At 37.6% G+C, this 22283-nt stretch overlaps 1 protein-coding gene across 4 annotated transcripts in view; it reads left to right on the forward strand.

The window, feature by feature from the left end:
• The window catches only part of SMURF2 (SMAD specific E3 ubiquitin protein ligase 2), a 97294-nt gene that overhangs the window by 21884 nt on the left and 53127 nt on the right, over positions 1-22283 (forward strand). For 2 of the 4 annotated variants that reach the window (XM_037914078.2, XM_037914079.2), the window contains exons 2-3: positions 16433-16471; positions 18522-18630. The exons of 1 other annotated variant lie outside the window; for it this stretch is intronic. In XM_037914078.2, coding sequence (XP_037770006.1) covers positions 16433-16471; positions 18522-18630 — 148 coding nt within the window. The remainder of the gene's footprint in view (positions 1-16432; positions 16472-18521; positions 18631-22283) is intronic. One more of the 4 variants, XM_037914080.2, reaches the window with a different exon arrangement.

Below are 22283 nucleotides of genomic sequence, written 5' to 3' on the forward strand. Positions count from 1 at the left end.
CCACCAGTGCTACCACTGGTTCAGTTTCACTGGCTGTGGCAATGGTGGACATGCCAGTTGATACAGGATACAGGTGGACGCACACATTTTGCTACTGTATTATTTAGACTTGATCTAAGCATGCCACAAGTTCTTCAAAAATGGGAGTTCCTTAGATTTGAAATTGTATACATCCACTTAGAAACAAAATTGCATTGCCATACAGGAGACCTGCAAGTATACTCCAATGAGATTTTAATATACTGTTCTTTTTCTTCTGTCTGTATTGCAAAGGTTACAGAATAATTTCTTCCTTTACTCCATGACAGCCATGTAAAATAAAACCTGGACACATGAATAGACTTTGACGTGAGTGGCAGTAAGCCCATCACCGAATGAATCAAGGAAATGTGAATACGTTAGTCCCTTGTGCTAAGAATTCTATGAGTGTATGGTGGTTTTGTTTTTTTTTTTTTTGGCTTGGAGTGTGGTAAGAGGGAGGAGTGGAAAAGGAAGCCCTTTGTTTACAGTAAAACAATACTGTGAAGTAGACATCATGATGTTAAAACAGGAGTCTAAACATGGCAAATCTAGGCAGACTCCATCTGGCTGTGTCCACAAGTCATTCAGGCATCCTAGGCGCAGACTACTGGAGTCTGATATTTTTTTTTCTTACGGAAATTCAAAATTGCCTTGGAGACTGTGTCCCAGTGTTTTATTACTGGACGAGATGACTGATTACTGGTTAAGCCATTACTAGCTTATCTATTTACATTCAGTGTTGCCATGCATTTTTCTAATGTTTCTTCCATGATAAATGTATGACATTTTCATATTTTTTAATTTTAATCTGCATGAGTGTATGTTAAGTGCTTGCACATAATTGGTGTTTTGTTTAGTTTTAGCAGGAAACCTAAAATACTAACCCTAAAACCTTTATTAGAGTTATAAGGATAACAGAATTGAGTACAGTAAATCTAATGGAAAGAAGGAAAATGTACACAATCACTATAAAATTAGTTTCTAGTATACTGTGCAGCCCTTCAAATAGTATTTCAGATTACTAGGACATGCTTTCATTTTCTGGATTCCTTAGATTGCACTCTGGTGAATTATTGATTGTGCTGTTTGTTTAGTTGGAGAGCAGATTTACTTTGTTCTTACTGACAAAATGCTTACAGGCAGACTTATGTGAACCTTTTAAAATAGGTGTTTTTTTACACATTGTGTATTAAGTTTTATTTAACAAATGCAAATCAGCTAAGTTGAACTTCACAAATGTATGTTATGTGAAGGATAAATTAGAACTCTGATCATTATTAAAGAAATATCTAAGGATGAAATTTCTGTTAGTAGAAATTATTCTAAGATATAATAAAGAAGGCTTTATATTTTGTTCAGAAACTCTTCTGCCTGGCACTTGGATATCAGGCTAACAACATTTTTTTTTCCTTTTTGGGTTTTCTTTGTATTTTTGCGCTGTTAAAATAATTGGGCTTTAATGTTGCGCTAAAGTATTTTGATAACGTGTTGTAATTTTATTATTAGCTGAATCATTCTTTTAGACTATCTTCCAGATAAACAAAACTTTAATTAAAAACCAGGCCATGAGTCAATATTTACTTGTATACTTTAAATCATTTAGAATTATAATTTTGAAAGATAATTCTAGACCATTAGTTCCTGTTGTAGTTTGAATAATTTGACATTATTTATTTCAAAACAGTACTGGAATTTTGTCTGACATGGGAGAGCCTTAATTTCCAAACAGGTGAAATATGTTGCAGAAGTGATTTGTATTTCTTAGTGTTAAAAAGACCCCATCAACATGAAATCTAGTCTGTCATTTGCCATTCTTTTTGATCGTTTGTAAATGTGCTTGTGATGTGTTTGGGGTAAGGACTGTCTATACGTTAAAAGAAAAGGAGTACTTGTGGCACCTTAGAGACTAACCAATTTATTTGAGCATAAGCTTTCATGGGCTAAAACCCACTTCATCGGATGCATGCAGTGGAAAATACAGTAGGAAGGTGTGTGTGTGTGTGTGTGTGTGTGTGTGTGTATATATATACATATATATATACACACACACAAACACAGAGAACATGAAAAAATGGGTGTTGCCATACACACTATAATGAGAGGTTTCAGAGTAACAGCCGTGTTAGTCTGTATTCGCAAAAAGAAAAGGAGTACTTGTGGCACCTTAGAGACTAACCAATTTAAGCTTATGCTCAGATAAATTGGTTAGTCTCTAAGGTGCCACAAGTACTCCTTTTCTTTTTGCGAATACAGACTAACACGGCTGTTACTCTGAACCCTGTCTATACGTTGCAAGGCAGTGCCTATCATGATGCAGCTGCTATCCTGATTGGAGCCTCTTGGCACTACTGTAATGCAAAAAAAATTTCAAAACATGAAGTTAATAGTTGAAGGTACCTCATGCCTTTGAGTCTGTCTGCTAATGTTTGTGGCTTTATAACCACTTCTTAACAATAGTCTCTCTTTTGTGGAAATCTCAAAAAGGAAACTGATTGAATATATAGGAGTAACAGTAAAAGTGACTATATGCAAAGTGTTTTCAAATGCATACAATAAAGTGAAATCAAGACTTTTTCTTTTAGTTATATGCCTCTTAGATGTGACTTGTAAAAATGTAGTTTTTAAAAACCCCACATTTCTATCTGAATTTCTAAGTTTACGTTGTCCCTTTTAAAAGCTTGGGGTGGATAAGGGATGTTATTGACTGCTCTCAGTTTGGCACCCCATAGTAAAATCTCCATATTTAAAATACATGCTGTAACTGTAAACCAGAGAGTGGAAAAAAAAAAATCTTAACAACCCTTACTGCACGATGAAAACTTGCCTTTTAGCTGGACAACCCCAGTGGCATTGGTATGTTAGTGATCCTGGGTAGCTTTATTGCTGTCTCCCCTCCATTCTCATGAGCAGGAATGGCACTGAAACATTTAAAATCCTAATCTCTCAGCATGTGCACCTGTGAAATTTAAATGTGGAATATTTACCACCCAGGAGTGTTCCTTTATAGTTATAATTAAGTACAACCTTTTAAAATTTTATTAACTTTATTATTAACTAAAAATAACTCATTAGTTTATGGGGGTGTTTTATAATTTGCAGTTCGCTCTGTTGAAAAAGCCCTTTTTGTTAAATCTGAGGACTCGGAAATATTTCGAAGTGAATGAAGATTAACTGCGCCAAAAAAAAAAAAAAAAAAAGCCAGTGACAGGATAAACAATATTCTTTGTATAGTTTTCAATTAAGATTTTTCATATTTTGTCTTGCCACATGTTTAATGTTTAAAGTTGCATGACAATTTAATTTGTACTTAGATTTTTAGTTAATTGCAATTCCCCTTGTTAGATTTCTTAACATTTCACTTTATTTTATACCTCCTTTCTTTTGTATCTGGGGAAAAAACAGAGAAATAAAAGTTGCTGGGTAGCATGCCACCAATTAAAGAAGACAGTAGAATTTGGTTAGAAATGTTTAAAGTACTAGGGTGTCCTGCTGGAACGTGTGTGTGTGCGTGCGTGCATGCTTTCTTGAACTTCAGTTCTGAGAAAAATCTCATCTGTAAAGGGTAGAAAAAGTTCACAAAACATGCAGAAAGGTAGTGTCCGCTAAGTGTTCAAAATGTTCTAAACAGTTTGTGTCTCAGGAACAGTATCCTAAAAGTAAGTAAGTGTGTGTGTGTGTGTGTAGTCTCCCTGAAGTAGTTTCATTCCAATCAGCAGTGTAATTGGAATGCAACAACAGTCTGGAGGAGGAAGGAGAATTTTTGGCAAGAAGAGACAGAGCAGTTGGGAGCTTTATTCAGATTAAAGCATAGACGACCATTCATTATCGGTACATGCACATTAGCAACAGCATAGCATTGTGTTTCTACAGCTGGGACTTATTTTAATGATTGTATTACACTGTATATTACATGCAAACTGCTGGGATCCAGTCTCAGAAAGCCATATTAATGGTTTCCAAGATGATGATTGGGTAGAGAAAACTAACAATTTGTCTCTAAAATGAACTATTGCGGTGAGAACTGAAGGGCAGCATGTCTTTCCCTCCCCCACTCCACGTGTTCCATAGGGTCTGAAAGAAATACCTATTTTATTTATCTATTTTAAGAGCAGACTCTTGTGTTAAAATAACTATAATGCTTGAACCTACTGGTTGGGTTTAAAAGGCTGAAATAGTTTTTCTATGGTGATGACATGTGAAAAGACAGAAGATTAGTAAACATAATCTTAGTTTTGGACTCAGTCCTTTTTTCTCTGTAAATGTATTGCTATCTGTTGTCACAGTATTGGTTGCTTTTGGATATTGGCAATAAGTGTTCATTTTCTTGTAGCATAACCATGTGCTGTGCTTTAAACATATTTGTTTTGCAATTTCTTTCCTGTTTCTGCAGTTTAACAGACTTGACTTCTATAGTCATGTGAGTTCTTTTTTTATTTTTTTAATCTATTTTGACCTAAAAACAAGATCTTTTGGTATCTGTTCTTGTGCTGTGGACACCTGAATGGTATACTTTGGGATGAAAGACATAAATATATTTGTCAAAATTAAAACTCTTTAATTATTGCGTGCTTCAAGGACATCTTATTCTTTACTGTAAAAAGTAGTTAAGCATTTCATCTTTTAATAACACTTTATTTTTATATAGCATCTTTCATCTGAAGCTCTCAAAGTGCTTTACAGATGCTAAATATTCTGTATTTATATTGTTTTAAGGTCTAGGGCTCCAATTATAAATTAGTGCCCAGTTATAGACTAGGCACTGTACAAACACATACAAATATATTTGAGCATAAGCTTTCGTGAGCTACAGCTCACTTCATCGGATGCATAAAAGTGGAAAATGCAGTGAGGATGTTTTTATACACACAGCATTTTCCACTTTTATGCATCCAATGAAGTGAGCTGTAGCTCACAAAAGCTTATGCTCAAATAAATTGGTTAGTCTCTAAGGTGCCACAAGTACTCCTTTTCTTTTTGTGAATACAGACTAACACGGCTGCTACTCTGAAACCTGACATACAAATATCAGATTTTACTTATATAACATAAGAAACAATAAATGAATACAAAAGATGGACGGGGGATCACAATGTAATAGATACTAACTCATAACACTCCTATGAAGTAAACGGTATTTGCATTTTACAGCTGTGTGGGAAACTGATGCACAGATAAGTAGTGTCGGCTAAGTCATTTAACCTGTGTTCCCTTGGCAGAGTTGGATTCAGTACTTATGGGTCTATTTCCAAGACCCTTACTCTAACCACCAGGCAACTAACAACAAACCAGCTATCACTGGTAGACTGTCTCAGAGAGAGTCTAATTCTGAGGGTATGTCTACACTTAAACTGTTGCATCAGCACAGCTGCAGCTATAATGCTTCAGTGTAGAAGCTACCTATGCTAACAAGATGGGGGTGCTCCTGTTGGTGTAGGTAATCCACCTCCCTGAGAGGTGCTAGCTAGGTTGATGGAAGAATTCCTTCGTCGATGTAGTGCTGTCTATGCTGGGGCTAGGTTGGAATAGCTATGTCTCTCGGGTGTGGATTTTTCACACCCCAGTGAAATGTAAGTATACCTGTATAAGTTCCCAGTATAGACTAGCCCTGAATGTGCATATTAATCTAGTACCTTAAAGCCTTGAGGGCATGTCTGCACTACAAAATTAAGTCAACCTAATTTATGTTGGCACACAGCTGCCACAATAATTCTGTCACTGGTGCACGTCTATTCTTTGCTCGTTGTGTCAGCGGCGCATGAGCCAATTATGTACCAATTATGCTGTCAGTGTGGGGCACTGCGGGATGGCTTCTGAAAGCCAGTCACAGTCGATGTAAGCAACGCAGTGTCTACACTGACACTGCATCAACATAACTACATCAACGTTGATTCTGTGCCTCTCGTGGAAGTTGCGTTATTAAGTCAGTGTAGTGGGTGAGTTATGTAAATTTTAGTGTAGACATTTACATAGTTAGGTTGATGTAAGCTACCTTGTGTCAACCTAACTCTGTAGTGTAGACCAGACCTTAATCTGTTTAATCCTCTAGTAGTACGCACGTTGGCTTGCTGGGTAGGAGCCATTGTAATCCATCTCATCATTGTGTCTGCTGCACATTCACGTTGGGCTAGTCTACATTGGCAACGGCAGCACTTTAATGCGGCTTGTGTAGTCGCGGCAGAGCACTGGGAGAGAGCTCTCCCAGTGCTCTAAAAACACCACCTCCAGAAAGGGCATAGCTACCAGCACACCCCTAGCGAGAAAGTTGCAGCGCTGTAAAGTGCCAGTGTAGACAAGCCCATTGTCTCCACATGCTAATACTTTTAGTAAGTTTTTGAGTAAAGAGTAGGAAAAGTAGCATATATTTTATTTTGGTAGAGCTGGGAAGAAGGGAACATTTTGCACTGCTAGACAAATTCAAATAGACTTTTTATAATGCTTCTTTCCCCAAGACCTACACTGTAGCCATCAGCCTCCAGTGGGAGATTAGACTGTATGGAGTGTTTATATAAAAATAAACTCAAACACGATGCTAACAAGTTGTACACCTGTTCCCAGCTTAATTACTTTGCTTGTATATATATTTCTTTCCTCTGCTCATGTCTTTTTAGACGGTAAGTTCTTTGAGGCAGAGTTTGCCATTTCCTCTGTGTTTGTGGATAGCACAATGTGGCCTTGATCCTAACTGGGGTCTTCTAGAGCTACAGCAATACAAATTAATCATCATAACCCTTGACGATAGCTAGCTACACGTTGCACCCTCCCACAGTATCTGCTACCACATATCATAAAAGGCTGCCATTCTGTCATGGAGGTCGCAGAAGTCACGGGTTCTGTGACTTTCCACGAATGCTGTGACTTTTGCAGCTGCAATGACTGATCCCGGGAGAAGCACCCGAGCAGCGGTCCCAGGGGCGGCGGTCCCCAGGAGCAGTCAGTCCCTGTGGCCAGTGCAGGGGCTAGCCGTTGACCACGGGGCCCCCACAACAGCAGTATCCTGAGGTCCCCCAGAGTAACAGCGCCTGGGGCCTAAGAAGCTGCTAAGTTTTAGTCAGGGGTATTTATATATTAAAAGTCATGGACAGGTCAGGGGCCGTGAATTTTTGTTTGTTGCCTGTGACCTGTCCATGACTTTTACTAAAAATACCTATGATTAAGGCTAAGATTTAGTCATAACAGTAAGTAAACTAATCAGTGAAATAGTTATCAATATCATCCTCTAAATCATCACTAGGTTTCATAGTCAACAACACATTAACATGAATTCACATTTCTTTCAAATCTTTTGTTTAAGGCTATCTACAGACTCAGGGAAACATTACTGCATTTGCTTATACTGAGTTCACATTTTGAAAGTTTTATTTGTAAATGCAGGAGTAGAGACTTACTTTAAAAAAATACTTTAGATTCTAGAATATTATTCAACAGTATATACAGTCTTGTAGTTGTCTTATGTGGGCACCTGTTTATAAAGGATTTGTCTCAAACTGGTCACAGTAAATCAGGCACAAAAGATTGCTTTGTAATTTTTCTGCAGTTAAAAAAAACAAACTTTTAAATGTACCAGATATATTTAAGAATTCAATTTCATTTTTAAATGATTTATTCTTTTAAAGAGGATCATTCACACACTGGGCATAACTTAACATTTTACAACCTAAGCCCGCTTTCATTTTTAATCGTTTGTGTGTGTGTTTTATTTATATATATATTATATATTTAACTTTAAAGATGCAGTTTGTTATTCCCCTTGCAATGCACCTTCTCTTCTGGTTTATGTTGCAATGAAGTCAGTGCTAAATCTGCTTTCTCCACCCTAGCTCCTTACTCCCTCTGTCCTATTCCTATCTCTTGGGTGGGCCTGGAGAAAGCCCACCTCAAGCTTAGAGTGAGTTTGACATTTTTCTTCCGGACTTTTTCATTGCTGAGACCATTCACTCTCTCAACCAGACTTGTAGCTTTGGCATCATCTTTGCGTGTGGAAAAAGTCAGGAAGGAAGTGTTATTTACTCCTTCTCATAACACAAGAACTAGGGGTCACTGAATGAAATTAATAGGCAGCAGGTTTAAAAGAAACAAAAGGAAGTATTTCTTCACACAATGCGCAGTCAACCTGTGGAACTTTTTGCCAGAGGATGTCGTGAAGGCCAAGACTACAACAGGGTTCAAAAAAGAGCTAGATAAATTCATGGAGGATAGGTCTATCATGGGCCAGGATGGGCAGGGATGATGTCCCTAGCTACTGTTTGCCAGAAGCTGGGAATGGATGACAGGATGGATCACTTGATGATTACCTGTTCTGTTCATTCCCTCTGGGGCACCTGGCATTGGCCATTGTCGGAAAACAGGATGCTGGGCTAGATGGACCTTTGGTGTGATCCAGTATGGCAATTATTATGTTCGCCTTCTATCCTTCATCTCTTCCCATCACATCGAGGAAATTGCCAAATCCTGTCACTCTTCCTCTAGAGTATCATCAATATGTGTTCTTTTTCTCTGTTACCAATGGTAAAACTTTACCCTCCCTTCGACTCTTCTCCTTCTTACATATTACCCTCTTCCCTCAGAAAAGACTCCATATCAGTATTTTCCAAGAAGCTTCTGTTTCCTCCTCCAGATCTCCTCTGAAATCCTACTAGTTCTCTGAAGCTAGATATAACTGCATGTTTTGCTATTTGAATTGCTTGTCCTGTTTCCTGCAATGGCCTTCTGTATTTGCATCTTTAGATTGCAATTTATCTTGTGTATTTACTACATGTATGATTTTTTTTATGCTGTGTGACTAAAGCTGTAATAATAATGTGACATCATAATAATTTCCATAGCAACAGACCCTGATGTCATAAAAACAACATTATAACTTTGCTGTAGAATAAATCCAAAGCTAAAGCTAGTCAGTGCAAGAGAGAGCTCTTCAGTAATTAGCAGCAGGAGTAAGAAGAGTACAGAAAACTTCTTGGCAGTGTAAATTATTTTTTTCTACAAAGTTCAAGCTTGCACACTTGAAAATTCCTCTTGAATTTGTTTGTCCTCAGTCTGAATTTTCCCTTGGTTAAGGAATTGTCCAGTCTTAATTTGTGCTGTCTTACAAACAGAAGATTGGATTCAAACCAATTTACTGTTACTATATATAACATAAATAAATACGTTTCCCAGTCTCTTTAATTTTCGTGTATATGACTAAAAACATGGTTTTGAGAATGGTTTATTGGGACATTATGGCAGGCAATGAAATCATAATCTAAGCAAGAAAAATGGAAAATAGGATTCATTCAACTCCAATTTTGAAAACACAAATGTGTGTTAGAATAGTAAATAAAAAATAATTTTAATGATACATGGCTGACATGAGCTGTCTTGTTTACCACAAATGTTTTTCACCCAAGTGAATATACTCAATGTTCCCGACGTACTAACTAAAGCATTACAAAAATAATTTGTTTTAAAATTAAAGCAGATATGTAATGGTAAGACTCAGTTTCCTGAAGCATTCTCTTGCTCTTCTCTGGTTTGATACATTTCCCTGAATTGAACTTGTTTTTGCATCATATAAGGCCTCAATATATGTGTTTAGTTGCTAAATGACCTAAATACATAATGTGTGAAGTTGGTGTGCAAATGTATCTTGGCACATGTATTTATGTCTACAGAGCAGTCCTGTTGTCTCTTCCAGATTGTTTTACTGCAGTGCTGTCTTCCCTGGGCTACCCAAAAACCTTAAATTAGTAAAAAAATGTAGCTGCCCATTTACTGAGTTGCATTTCATGCATGGAGCATATTTCATCTTCATGTTGGTTTCCAGTTCATTTCATGGTAAAATGCAATTTGTTGGTTTTCATTTGTAAAGCCTTTTGTGCTTATGATTCTAGTTATCTGAGGCCTTGTCATTAATATAAGTTGCAATGGTTTAACTAAAGTGTGTATATTTATAAAATAGCTTTTGTTGTTCACTAGTGCAAACCCCTATGTGGACATTCTTAAAGTTATATAAGCCAGGCTTAAATTGATTTGAGTGTCCGCAAAGGGGGTTTATACTAATTTAAACAAACAAAATTATTTTGAATAAACCCAAAACACTTCTGTTAAATCAGTGTAACTTGTAATGTACTCAAGGTCTTAGGCTATGTCTATATCATAATTTATGGCAAAAATTTACCATCACAGCTGCTTACTGGTGCAACTGCATTAGTGTGGTAACTGTTAGAATATACAAGGCTTTCAGAGCCACCAGCATTTTTGCACCTTGTTGACTAACTTTCTTTAGAAGAGATGGTAGTGATCGTGTTGAAAATGCTGGCAAACACGAGAGCCTTAGCAACACAAGTTTTCACACCCCAGGGAACTTTTTTCAAAAAATCTTAATGTTGATAAGACCTTGGAATAGGGAGAAAGACTCACTTTCTTGGGAGCTGGGAGTTCGGCTTAGCTAGGATTAGGGTGACCAGGTGTCCAGTTATTGACTGGAACTCCCGGTCGAAAAAGGATCCTGGCTGCTCGCTGACTGGGCCATTGACTGTCTGGTTGGTGGCATTGCATAGAGGGGATGGCAGGCTCCCTGCTAGCCTCCACATCACGTGGCTCCTGGGAAACAGCCGGCATGTCCGGCTCTTAGGCTTAGGGGCAGCCGGGGGGTCCGTGTGCTGCCCCACCCACAAGCGCAGCTCCTATTGGCCAGGTCAGGGCAGGGGACGAACTAGCACAATTCGTGAGCACTCAGCAGGCGGCTCTTGAGGGGTTGTGGCGCGTGCCTGTCCCATGGTTGCCGGCACTCTTCTCCTCCTTGCACTCTTCCTGTGGCTGGGCTCGAGCTGCAGTGCATGCTCCTAAGCAGTGCAAGTTTATTAATTGGTTCACCAGTTCATGAATGGGAAGTGGACATACATCAGCTTTTCTAACCTGAGTAGATTTACCAAGCACTTCAGGCAAACTCACTGGTAAAGATAAGCTGTAAAACAAGTTTATTGATTACAAAAGATAGATTTTTAAGTGATGGGCAAAGAGTCAAAGTTAGTTACCAAAATAAAATAAAATATATATAAGCATGCAGTCTAAACTCTCATCCCAATTATACTGGGCAATATCTAGATCAGTGGCTCTCAACCAGGAGCCCAGAGCCCCTTAAGGGGCCTCTAGCAGGTTTCAGGGCGGTCTCCAAGCAGGGCCAGCGTTAGACTCACTGTGGCCCAGGAGGGGAAGATGGGTGGATCACTACACTGTCCTCTGATGTACGCTCCCCCTGAAGCTCTGGTATGGGCCACTGTTGGAGACAGATACTAGGCCTGAAGGACCATTGTTCTGATGTAGTATGGCAGTTCTTATGTTCTGAAGATAAATTAAAAACTAATTCCCATCACCTGTGTTTCACTTGTTTATGTCCTGTATGCTTATAACATGGTGACTGTGTGAAACACTCCTAGGATATGATGATTTAGCCTTATAATTTTTTTCTCAAAAGGCTTTTTTTTATATTTTAGACATTACATAATTTGAGTGACATATTAATTGGCTCAAGACTCTCCAGAAGCTTTTTATTTACATGGATTCATCTAAAATTTAAGTTCACCAACTTCATTTAATCCTACCACCCTTCTACTTTATGGAATTGTGCAGATGGTTAGCTATCTGTTTGCATATTTATAAAGTGCTCATCACTGTAGTAGTTGGTTGCCAAAACTTTCACTGTTGGATGAATGGGGGCCTAGTGAATGGAGAACTCTTTCAGTTTTTAGCTGAGCTGTGCCTGGTGACAGTTCTCAGGCTGCAAGAAAGCTAGGTTTCAGAGAAGACTGGCCAGCGTAAAGGAATTGAGGAATCATCTTGCCAGTTCTGTTGCATCATGTGATTCCTCAAATTGCTTTTAATTTTTGATTTATTTCTGTGCGCTTTGGTTGAGTAAGACTTCAAATCTCTGGGCACCTTGAGCTTAGTAGCTGTCCTCTCATTACATGATCCTAGGAATTTTATATGACTGTCTTGTGTAGCAGATTGCCATCGCATTCTGTGGTTGAATACATGCCTAAAATCTAGGTATCAGGGGACAGCTGAAATTCTCATCTTCTTTTGTGCCAACGTTAGCTGTCTGCAGTTGAATTATTCGGTTTGTGTTGGAAGGTTCCCATTACATGCTTTCCCTCAGCTCATCACCTTACCCCCTTCTCTCACCCCATCTCTTTAAAGGAAGAACCAATAACAGTGGCTAGAACCAGGACTACTGTATTTCAGGCTAAGTTAACAGCTCTGATATTAGTATTCCTTGTGACTGACTGATATGTCTAACACAGTGCTGTACCAGTTCTAGGCATTTCCTGTGGTTTGTGCCAAAGTGGAGTGGATCGTTCTATGATCCACCTGAGAATTAGGTGGCATGGCCATTGTTTTATTTTTACTTGTGAATAAAGTTCTTCAGAGATGAGTATAGCATTAAGTTATCAAGTCTACTAGGTTCTGAATTTCCCAAGGAAAGATGAGTTTAACATTTAGCCTTAAAAAGAGGTAGATGCTGTTATATCAGTATCTTTATAAACAGAAGTCACTAGAAAATTTGAAAAAATGTATCACATTCAGTCTATTAATTAGAGTAATATTTTATTTCAATTGTGGTAGCTCCTAAAGCGCCATTCACAGTGTGGCTCCATTAAGCTAGGCCCTGTATGTGCCTTGAACATGACACTAAACAGTGACGGGGTGGAGGAGAGATACAATCGAGATATAAATTTGTACATAAAAGTTATATATAAAACTTTTTTCTGGCATATTTAAAAACATTTTATAGTGCACATCAATTGCACCTGACTCTAAGGCTTTTAGTTGGCTAACTACTCGTAGGGATCATAGAATAAGCTAGTCTTGGGGAGGGTAGTTCTTTACAGATCAGTTCAGGGAAGGGTATTCCTCACATAGGGGAAATATTTACGATGAGTAATTGTATTTCTCCAAATGAGTTCAGTTTGTGGAATGCAGCCACCAGCACCGTTGAGCTTTGGGAACTTCAAGAAAAGCAGTGTACGTTGGAAGCACATATTTCAAGGTATGGTTATAAAAGGCTGTTCAGCTCCTGACCACCTCTGTTGCTCCTTTTCACAGTTAGCTGTGGGAGTTCCCACCCACTGTATTTGTCAAATAAAACCTTTGGGTTTTTTCCTGATAATTTTTAGTGCCTTGAGGGGGTGCTCATAATATCCCAGTGGGCACTGCTTTTCTAGAAGGTTTCTGAATCTCTGTGGCCGTGGGTGTGCATTGCACAGATGCACCATTCTCAGAGAACAAGAATTATTGGTAAGTAATTTTTGTATGCATGTCTTGTCACCCTGTAATTTATTTCCACCCTTGCAGGCGATTATCTTCATTCTTGATTTTTTTCTTTTTTTAAAATCCATTCCTGGAAAGAGAAGGTTGCTGGGGGAAGCATTTTCCCCTTTTTGCCAACACATTCCAATTTTCCCTTGGTTTTGGAATTGCAAAGAAATCTCTGAATCATTTTTGAGAAAGTCGTTGTTTTCAGTTTCCAAAAATAAACAAGACTTGTCTGGAGCCACCAAACTCTGATAATAGAGACAATCTATTCTACTCTAATGTTTATCTCAGGACTCAGTGTCTTTCTCAATTTGCCATTGTTTCTTTAGGGACCACAAAATTTCTTTCATAGCTAACTGATTACTCAGCACTAGTATCCTTTCATAAAACTTTATTACTTGCATATGATTGCTCTATATCATCCCCTTTTTTCTTCAATTTAAACCAATATTATTCCATTTGACTTGCTCTCTTTTAAAATTATAATATTAACTGCCATATTTTAATAGCTTATTTGCTTGGGCAGTAACATGATTAGAGGGACAAAAGAAACCATATTTCTGAAAATAAATTAATGAAGACAAATTGATAACTATAGCAATGGATGCTAACTTTGGGCTGGTTATTACCAGAGGCTACAGAAATTGTAAAAATGCTATCTCCTCAGCCATTAAGGGCATGGACGTGGGCTGTAAATACTTACTTGATTGTTCGGCCGCATCATTGCCTGTTTTTCCTCTCCATTCCTCTGAAAGTGCAATATCATCCTAGGTGAAGGACTCATAACCCCTGAAAGGGAACTTTCAAACAGAAGAGAACTTTAAAAATAGGAATCCGTTTATAATTCATGTTTTTCAAAATTCTGCCATTTGTAGCGTCCAGCTTAGTAGTAAAGCCTTTCTCCGTGTCTCTTGTGCTCTTGTTCTACTTTTTTCTGAGTACAGTGTGATATGTAAAATTGTCCAAGTGCTTGCTTGTTTTTTTTATTTAAAAGGTCTTGTTCAATTTTGCGAAGTGCAAGTCTTTCATAAAAACATCACTTGTAAATACGTAGTTACTTTGTCGGCAAAGAGAGGGAAGAAAACTGCCTCAGTTGAGCTGGGTGATTATGTGGTGCTGATAATTGTAGCTTTTTTGTCTTTAACCAGCACAAAAGATTAAATATTGGGCTGTTCTTGAATTCGGCCGCCTTCTTTTCTGAGTGGTCATCTACAATTTCATGTGGTTGGATTTTCCCATTCAGTTCATTTTTAGTGTGCTCTTGTCAAGAAAAGAGTTCTTACAGTGATTCTGCCATCTGATTCTTTAATTCAGATCTCCAAGACTCTACCCAGCTTCTGGTGCCTATTCAGAAGGTTGTTTTTGAAGTTTCATGTAGTGAGGGTGGAATCTTTCTCCGGGGTTTAAGAAGACAGATACTGGGGAAACCTGAGCAGGAAGACAAAAGTTCATCCGGGTAGTTTCCTTGATAGATGGTGTAAAAGCAGGAATACCAGTCAATCTAGGCTGGTGAGTCTGACTAACCCACCAAATTTACGTGTGGAAAGTCTTGCTATTTATATAGAACTGAAAGGAAGACAGATCTCTAAGTTATTTAGAACTAGGTCAAACCAGTCGATTTTAGGTCTCTGGTGTTCAAGCATCTTAATTCTTTTGTTGCTGGTGGGCAGATAAAGCAGAAAGGTACACAGTAAGTGGAAAAAAATATGAAGATATATCAACTAGGAAAAGCATATAGCTGTCATTACTCAATAGAAAGCTTAAACAAAGCCTTTTTGTGTGGAGGGAAATTCTCTCTCTGTACAACATTTCAAGACTAGATCTCTCTATCAGTCTTGTTTTAAAATATTTTAAAAAAAACTTCAATTAGTACAAGTATGTCTCCGTTATTCAGACCCATTTGGTTTTCAAAATAGATAAACCTTTTTACAGAAAAATCACTTCTAAAACCTTACAAACCTGATCCTATTTAGACAATTACTTTGATTCTATGAAAAAATTGCCATGAAATGGTTATAATTTACCTTCTGGTGAGGTATTGATTATGGTGGGATTTAGATTGATGTATTTAATATTTATCTGTGGTTTTTAAGCAACGAGACAATCATTTTACTGTTCAAATTTAAACAGTTAATAAACCGGAAGGTTCTGCACAGAGAGCAGATATTTTCTAAAAGAACCAAATTGTTTTTGTTTCATAGTTTACAGTTCAAGTAGCTAATAGATTAGCATATGCGTCTGACTGAGGATCTTTTTGCCTCACTCTCCATTATGTTCTGATTTTTCAGCTCTTTAAATTGAAATTATTTCTGATCTGACTCTTATTTTTCATGTAAGGCAAAGCTTGTTTAACAGACTTCCACAAGTGTTCCTTACATGTGTACACCACCTACTTAAATCCTTATTATGTTTTACTAACTGTACCATGAATACCCTCTGGAGATTGGTTATTTCTGTCTTCTAATAAAGTGTGAATTGAACGCATTTTAAAAGCTGGCTTGTACTATCATAGCAACCAATTTTCAAAGTGAGAAACTGAAACTGCAAAATTAGAATCAAGAATAACAGCTGAAAACACAAATGGCAACTCTAAATGATTTTTGCCTTCTAAATCTTTAATTTGTGTGAGTATGGTTGTACTGGGCAAGCTAACTTCATGTGGGGTAATTTATCACCGTCCATCAGGAATTACGCCAAGAGGGCATACGGCATAGGGAATCACCCTAATCTGTTCTAGAGGCACTTGCCTTTCTTTCTTGATGCAGTTCCATCCTTCCTCCACATATTAGCATGTTCTGGAGATATAATTAGATTAAAAATATGGCCATGTCTGAAGGGCTGGAAAGCGCTCACATACTGAGAACAACACCTCTCTGTAACTTCCACCACAGCTGACCCTGGGGTAACTGTGAAAAGAAGGAACTTCTGGCTCAGCCTTCTGTGTTTACTTCACACAACATTAAAAATGGCCCGTGATCACAATTTGTTTCCTTGCACACATCTCTGATGTTCATTGATTTTTACTTTGCACTGGGTTTTCTGGAATGCTGAGAAGATAAAAAAAAATTCTAAAATATTAATGACCAGTAATTTCATTATGTATTTCTTGTTTCCCTTGCAGTACTATGTGCAAAAAACTTGGTGAAAAAGGATTTTTTCCGTAAGTAGCTATTAAAATTTATGAATTCATATATGTGGTACATGTTACATAAGTTCTGTACGCTACTTTTAACACCTCATCATACTGCATTGACATCCATATGTTGAAGGAGATAGTGGTGTTTCCAACCCACTGTTCTTCAGCGCTTGTAACTTTTTAAGCTGGCACTCATCCTGGGAGTATTTTTTTTAAATGTTTAAAAAACAAAACAACAAAAAAAACAAAATAACAAATGAACAAAAATATCAACAACTCCTCTGGACTGGTGTGGGAGAGGGTAAGAAAGCTTATGGGTTGAAGATATTTTTGGTGCTAATAAATCTGAAGGATTTTCATCTAAAAATATCGATCTGCTCACTTTTTGGTGTTTGTATAATATGATTGGTTGATGATGTGCAGTAAATTTTTTTAAGCAAACAATTCTATGTTTTCCCCCCCACATATGTACCAATTATATTGGTACTGACTTTAGAGTGGGGAGAGTTTTTCATTCTGAGTAACTTCTCTCAGGCAAATTGCAGGCTTTCAGAAAAACTAGTATCACATACATAAATATATATTGAAACATTTTACCATAGAACAGCTCCTTTGGTCTAACCAGCAGATATACTTTTTAATAATTAATGAGCAAGTCAGAATACATATTCACCTACCCTGAACTGAAATTATGCACTTTCCACTAGTTTTCATGATATTTTGAAAGGAAAAATGAAAAAGGGAAAGAGGATTCTTCTTAACTACACACGTGTGTGTGCGCGCGCAGGCACAAACACAAATATACACCGAACCCTCGCTAGAACTCGGGGTTCGGGATCCATGTGTGGTACTGCGTTACCATGGATCCCAATTTAAATTTGGGATCCATCACCGTGTCCGCGCTATGCAAATCCGCGAATAGCGATGTGCTCTCTAGCGAGGGTCTGCTGTATATTTATATCTATAGATATATCTATATACACAAATATAAATATAATCAACTTCCTTCCAAATGAGATTGGTAGGTAAAGCAGGAGAATCCAAAAGGGCAGACTCTAAATTTAGGATAACCTGCAAAGAGGAAAAAGATGGATGAGTGTCCTTTTTTGTGGTCTTATGATATATAAAGAAGACCGTAAAGCCTTAATGTTTGTTTTGTTTGTAAGGTCTGTTTATTACTATGTGTTTTGTATTGTGCCTAGCAGAATGGGGCCTTCATCTCAGTTGGGGCCTGTAAATACTACCATAATACAGATAATTAGCAAGGATAACTAAAAAAAATCCTGCTTTTAACTTAAATACCAGGAATGTTATCTTCTGTCACTTTAGTGGAGTCCTTGTTGGCTGTTCATTGGGAACTTACACAGGGTCGAAGAGGCTGAGAGTGGTTATACCCTTATATAACGAGCTTTTCTCCATAAATATTTGACTTATAGGGATTAAAAAACAAACATTTTTAAAGCGTTTGAATGGAAATTACTTCCCTTCTCAGCCAGGTTGCCCTTGCTTGGTATATTTCATGTTGTCCTAACAGGCCTCCAGTCATCCATAGTGCCATCCCAAGTAGTCAAGATTTGAATGGCAAGTGTAAAAATAGCAGAAGGAAAAAGTTGTTTGTTTTTTTTAAAGGGGGGGAGGGGAAATGTTTAGTCCCCTTTACACATAAGGGGAAAAAAGCAAATAAGGTCAAAACCCTTTCTTTTTCTTTGCATGTCACCTTTAGAGTATTGTTGCAAAGCTCGGTTTGTTGATCTACTTAAAGGCAGTGTAACATTATAGTTTTGTCAGTTTGTATACAGAAGACGCCCATTATTTTTACATATTTGTAGAGAATATAAAATATCTGAAAACTTTCAGAGCAAGTATTTTATCCTGAATTTTGAATATTCTAATGCAAACATCACGTTCACCTACTTGGAGCTGAAATTGTGATGATGACAGACTCCGATTAAATATGACCCTTTTCAAAATACTCAACATACAAGAAAAAAATCACACTTGTGTATTGATTATCATTTTATTTTTCTCAGTTTTCAAGCATGCCCTTTTATGAGTTTTTCCTCCCCTCCTATAGGACTTCCTGATCCATTTGCTAAAGTGGTGGTCGACGGATCTGGCCAATGCCATTCTACAGATACTGTGAAGAATACGCTTGATCCAAAGTGGAATCAGCATTATGACCTGTAGGTGTGATCAGTGATATCTAAAATACAGCAAAGGTTTGAAGTTGAATCTTCTAAAAAGCACAGAAACTCCAAAACTGCCAAATGTTCACAGTAGTATTCAGTTCAGGGCTTGAAAAATATGCCAGCGGAGTTAACCTTATTAGCCAGGGTAAAAAATACATGCACCACCATGACACCTTTCCCATCTCAACACTATACCCCGGTATGTTTTCTAATACACTGTCTGCAATGCATTTTACAGATAGCAGTGTTGTCTGGATTATTTTATTGTCCAACATTTTGATAGTGGACTGTGCATAGAATAAAAGGAAAAAATAGTTACCAAATTTCTCTTAGCATTTATTCTTGGTTTCCTCTTCATTCCATTTTTTCTTCTGCAATATAATTTGGTGTCTTTCCTTCCGTCTTTCAGAATCTTTCTTCAGTCCTAATGTTGTTTTCTTCTTTCCCTTTCTTACTCTCTTTAATTTGTGCTAAGTATTTCATTTATATTCTGTGTAGGTTTTTATACTGCCGTCCTCACCATAGTATCTGAGCTCCTTTCAGTAGTGCAGTAAGCAACATGACATACATCTGTCATGTGTGGTTCATTCTTTCTCTTGCTTCTCCCTGGGGGAGAATTTTCTGTGCAGAAATAATACAATATTTTGTTAAGGATTTTTTATTTCTTTTTATTATATGTTTCTTTGCTCTCTTCTTCCCTTTTGTTCTTTCAGTATGTGCTTGGGGTGAAAGGCAGAAAGAGGAGCCTTTGAACTATTTGCACAGTTTGCCTCATTGCACTCTTTTTAGTCACTGATTACATCCTGGTTTAATCCACTCCTCCATTCACATTGTCTTCCCTCCATTCCTGTTTTCTGCCAGTATCTGCATTCACTCCTTAGGGCCTGTCTTCCAGTGCAGACCTTCAATGTAGCTGCAACACATTGGTGTAAAATGGGCTTTTACAAGTTTGAAACTGCTGCAGCACTTTTATAGAGAATGTTTAAAACCATAGGTGTTGTAAGTAGAGCTGCTGGGGGTGGTCCTGCACCCCCTGGCTTAAAGTGGTTTCCATTATATAGAGGTCTGACAGTTTGGTTCAGTGGCTCTCAGCACCCACCTATTATACAAATTGTTCCAGCACCCCTGTTTAAAACTGGGATAAACTGCACTGGGTGTAAGTCCTGGTTTGCACCAGTGCAGCACATCTATGCTAGGGATTTGCCCCAGCATAGCTGCGTCACTGAATTTATATTTATGCAAATATCTCCACTCCATGCCTCCAGCTTCCCAGGGAAAAGAAGCCTTGGCTCCAGCCAGCATCCTAAATCTTCAGCAGAACACTAATGTGAAAGATCTGGTTTAAAATAACCTCAGATCTTCCACTTCCTTGAATGGTTGAAGACTAAACATGCACAATACGTTTTCAGAACTTTCTGGTGCAAGATACAAAACATTTGCATTACTATTTCACTAAATGTCATTGATAATTTAATGAAACAATATTGCTTTACTTGGGGAGTGGGATTGTAGTATTTTAGCCAAGGACAGCATTTTTTCAAAGCATATTTTCAAAGCTTTGTAACTGTGCCATAAAAACTTAATCCAGAGTCAAGCTCTGCATACGCAGTCTTATTTCCGTTTCCTAACATATTTGATTTAAAAGCAGTTTGTTATAAGGAGAAAAAACATCCCTATGCTTTTCATGTTTAAAGAACTTGAAAATGCTTTGATTTTTCATAATTATTAAATCTGCTGAGGTGCTGATTTTGTACAAGTAGCTAATTAAGTGAATTCTCTAAATCTTCAGGAACTGATTTTTTTCCAGAGATTTCTTAGTAATCGTACTTATTAGGCATTGTAATCAGGAGCATTTGTTTTCTGGGTTGGTGTGGCAAATACTGCCGTGGAAATTGGTGCTAGCTGGTGAAATACATTTAAATTGGAAGCAGTACCGAAGTCTTGCATTTTCCTTTCCTACTCTCATTCTTTCTCTTTCCTTCCCACCCCCTTACCTTTCTTTATGTTCTTTTTGGAAATGCCCATTACCACACATTAATGAGCTTCTTTATAGGAACAAAAAGAAAGGCGTAAGGGAGAAAGGAAAGTGAAAAGAGTGTTGGCAAGTCTGTGTTTCCCACAACCTTGGTGGCTTTGTAAAGCTAGTTGTGGGATTTTTAAAAGGAGTAATGAGTGACTATAATTTGATGGTACTTCTGTCTACCTCCAAGCTCTGTGCTACAACTGCCTATAGCCTAAAGAACAAACATCTCACCTGTCACTACTTAATTTGGGCACTGAGAGTAGAGCTGCAGTTGTAGCGGCCTATGGGAGTGAACAGTTGATAGGAGCAGATTATTAAAAGCATTTAATGCTTCATATTTTGTGGAGGGTTCTCAGTATCTCACTGGGGAAATGGGAGTGAAAATAGCAATATAAATCTTTAGCAATTTTTTCCCACCTTCTCCCCCACTCTGATATTTATAAGAAGAAGAGAACTTACAACTTTTTGTTTTATCGTACAATATGGATCTGCTGGGACCCATAGACTCCACAGTCCAGATCCCTATACTAAATGTAACAGGTGCAGTTGGTACCATTTTGTGCAAAATAGTAGAGATCTTGAGTTTCTGGCAAATTACCATGCTCAATTGGGCAAATTTGAGGCATCCTTAAGTTATCGCATTTAAATTCAATTGCACATTAAATGCAGATTAATCTTAACTTTCCAAAAAGGTTTTTATTAGGGCTGTCAAGCGATTAAAAAAATTAATCATGCAATTAATCACATTGTTAAACAATAATAGAATACCATTTATTTCATATTTTGGATGTTTTCTACATCTTCAAATATATGATTTCAATTACAGCACAGAATACAAAGTGTACAGTGCTCACTTCATATTTTTTATTACAAATATTTGTGCTGTAAAAATAGAACAAATAGTATTTTTCAGTTCACCTCAGACAAGTACTGTAATGCAATCACTTTATCATGAAAGTTGAACTTACAAATGTAGAATTACGTACAAAAAATAACTGCATTCAAAAATAAAACAATGTAAGACTTTAGAGCCTACAATCCACTCAGTCCTACTTCTTGTTCAGCCAGTCACTCAGACAAACAAGTTTGTTTACATTTGCAGGAGATAATGCTGCCCACTTCTTGTTTACAATGTCACCTGAAAGTGAGAACAGACATTTACATAACGAACAATATGTGGTGGGTCATCATCTGAGACTGCTATAATATGAAATACATGGCAGATGTGGGTAAAACAGAGCAGGAGACATTCTATTCTCCTTCGAAGAGTTCAGTCAAAATGTAATTAACACTTTTTTTTAACGAGCGTCATCAGCATGGAAGCATGTCCTCTGGAATAGTAGCTGAAGCATGAAGGGGCATATAAATGTAAATACCTTGCAATGCTGGCTACAGAAGTGCCATGCGAACACCTGTTCTCACTTTCAGGTGACATTGTAAATAAGATGCTGGCAGCATTATCTCCCCTAAGTGTAAACAAACTTGTTTGTCTTTGCAATAGGCTGAATAAGAAGTAGGACTGAGGGGACTTGTAGGCTCTAAAGTTTTACGCTGGTTTGTTTTGGAAGGTATGTAACCAAAAAAAAAAATCTAAATTTGTAAGTTGCACTGTCGCGATGAAGAG

Source organism: Chelonia mydas, chromosome 14 (genome assembly GCF_015237465.2).
Source record: "Chelonia mydas isolate rCheMyd1 chromosome 14, rCheMyd1.pri.v2, whole genome shotgun sequence".
NCBI lineage: Eukaryota > Metazoa > Chordata > Testudines > Cheloniidae > Chelonia > Chelonia mydas.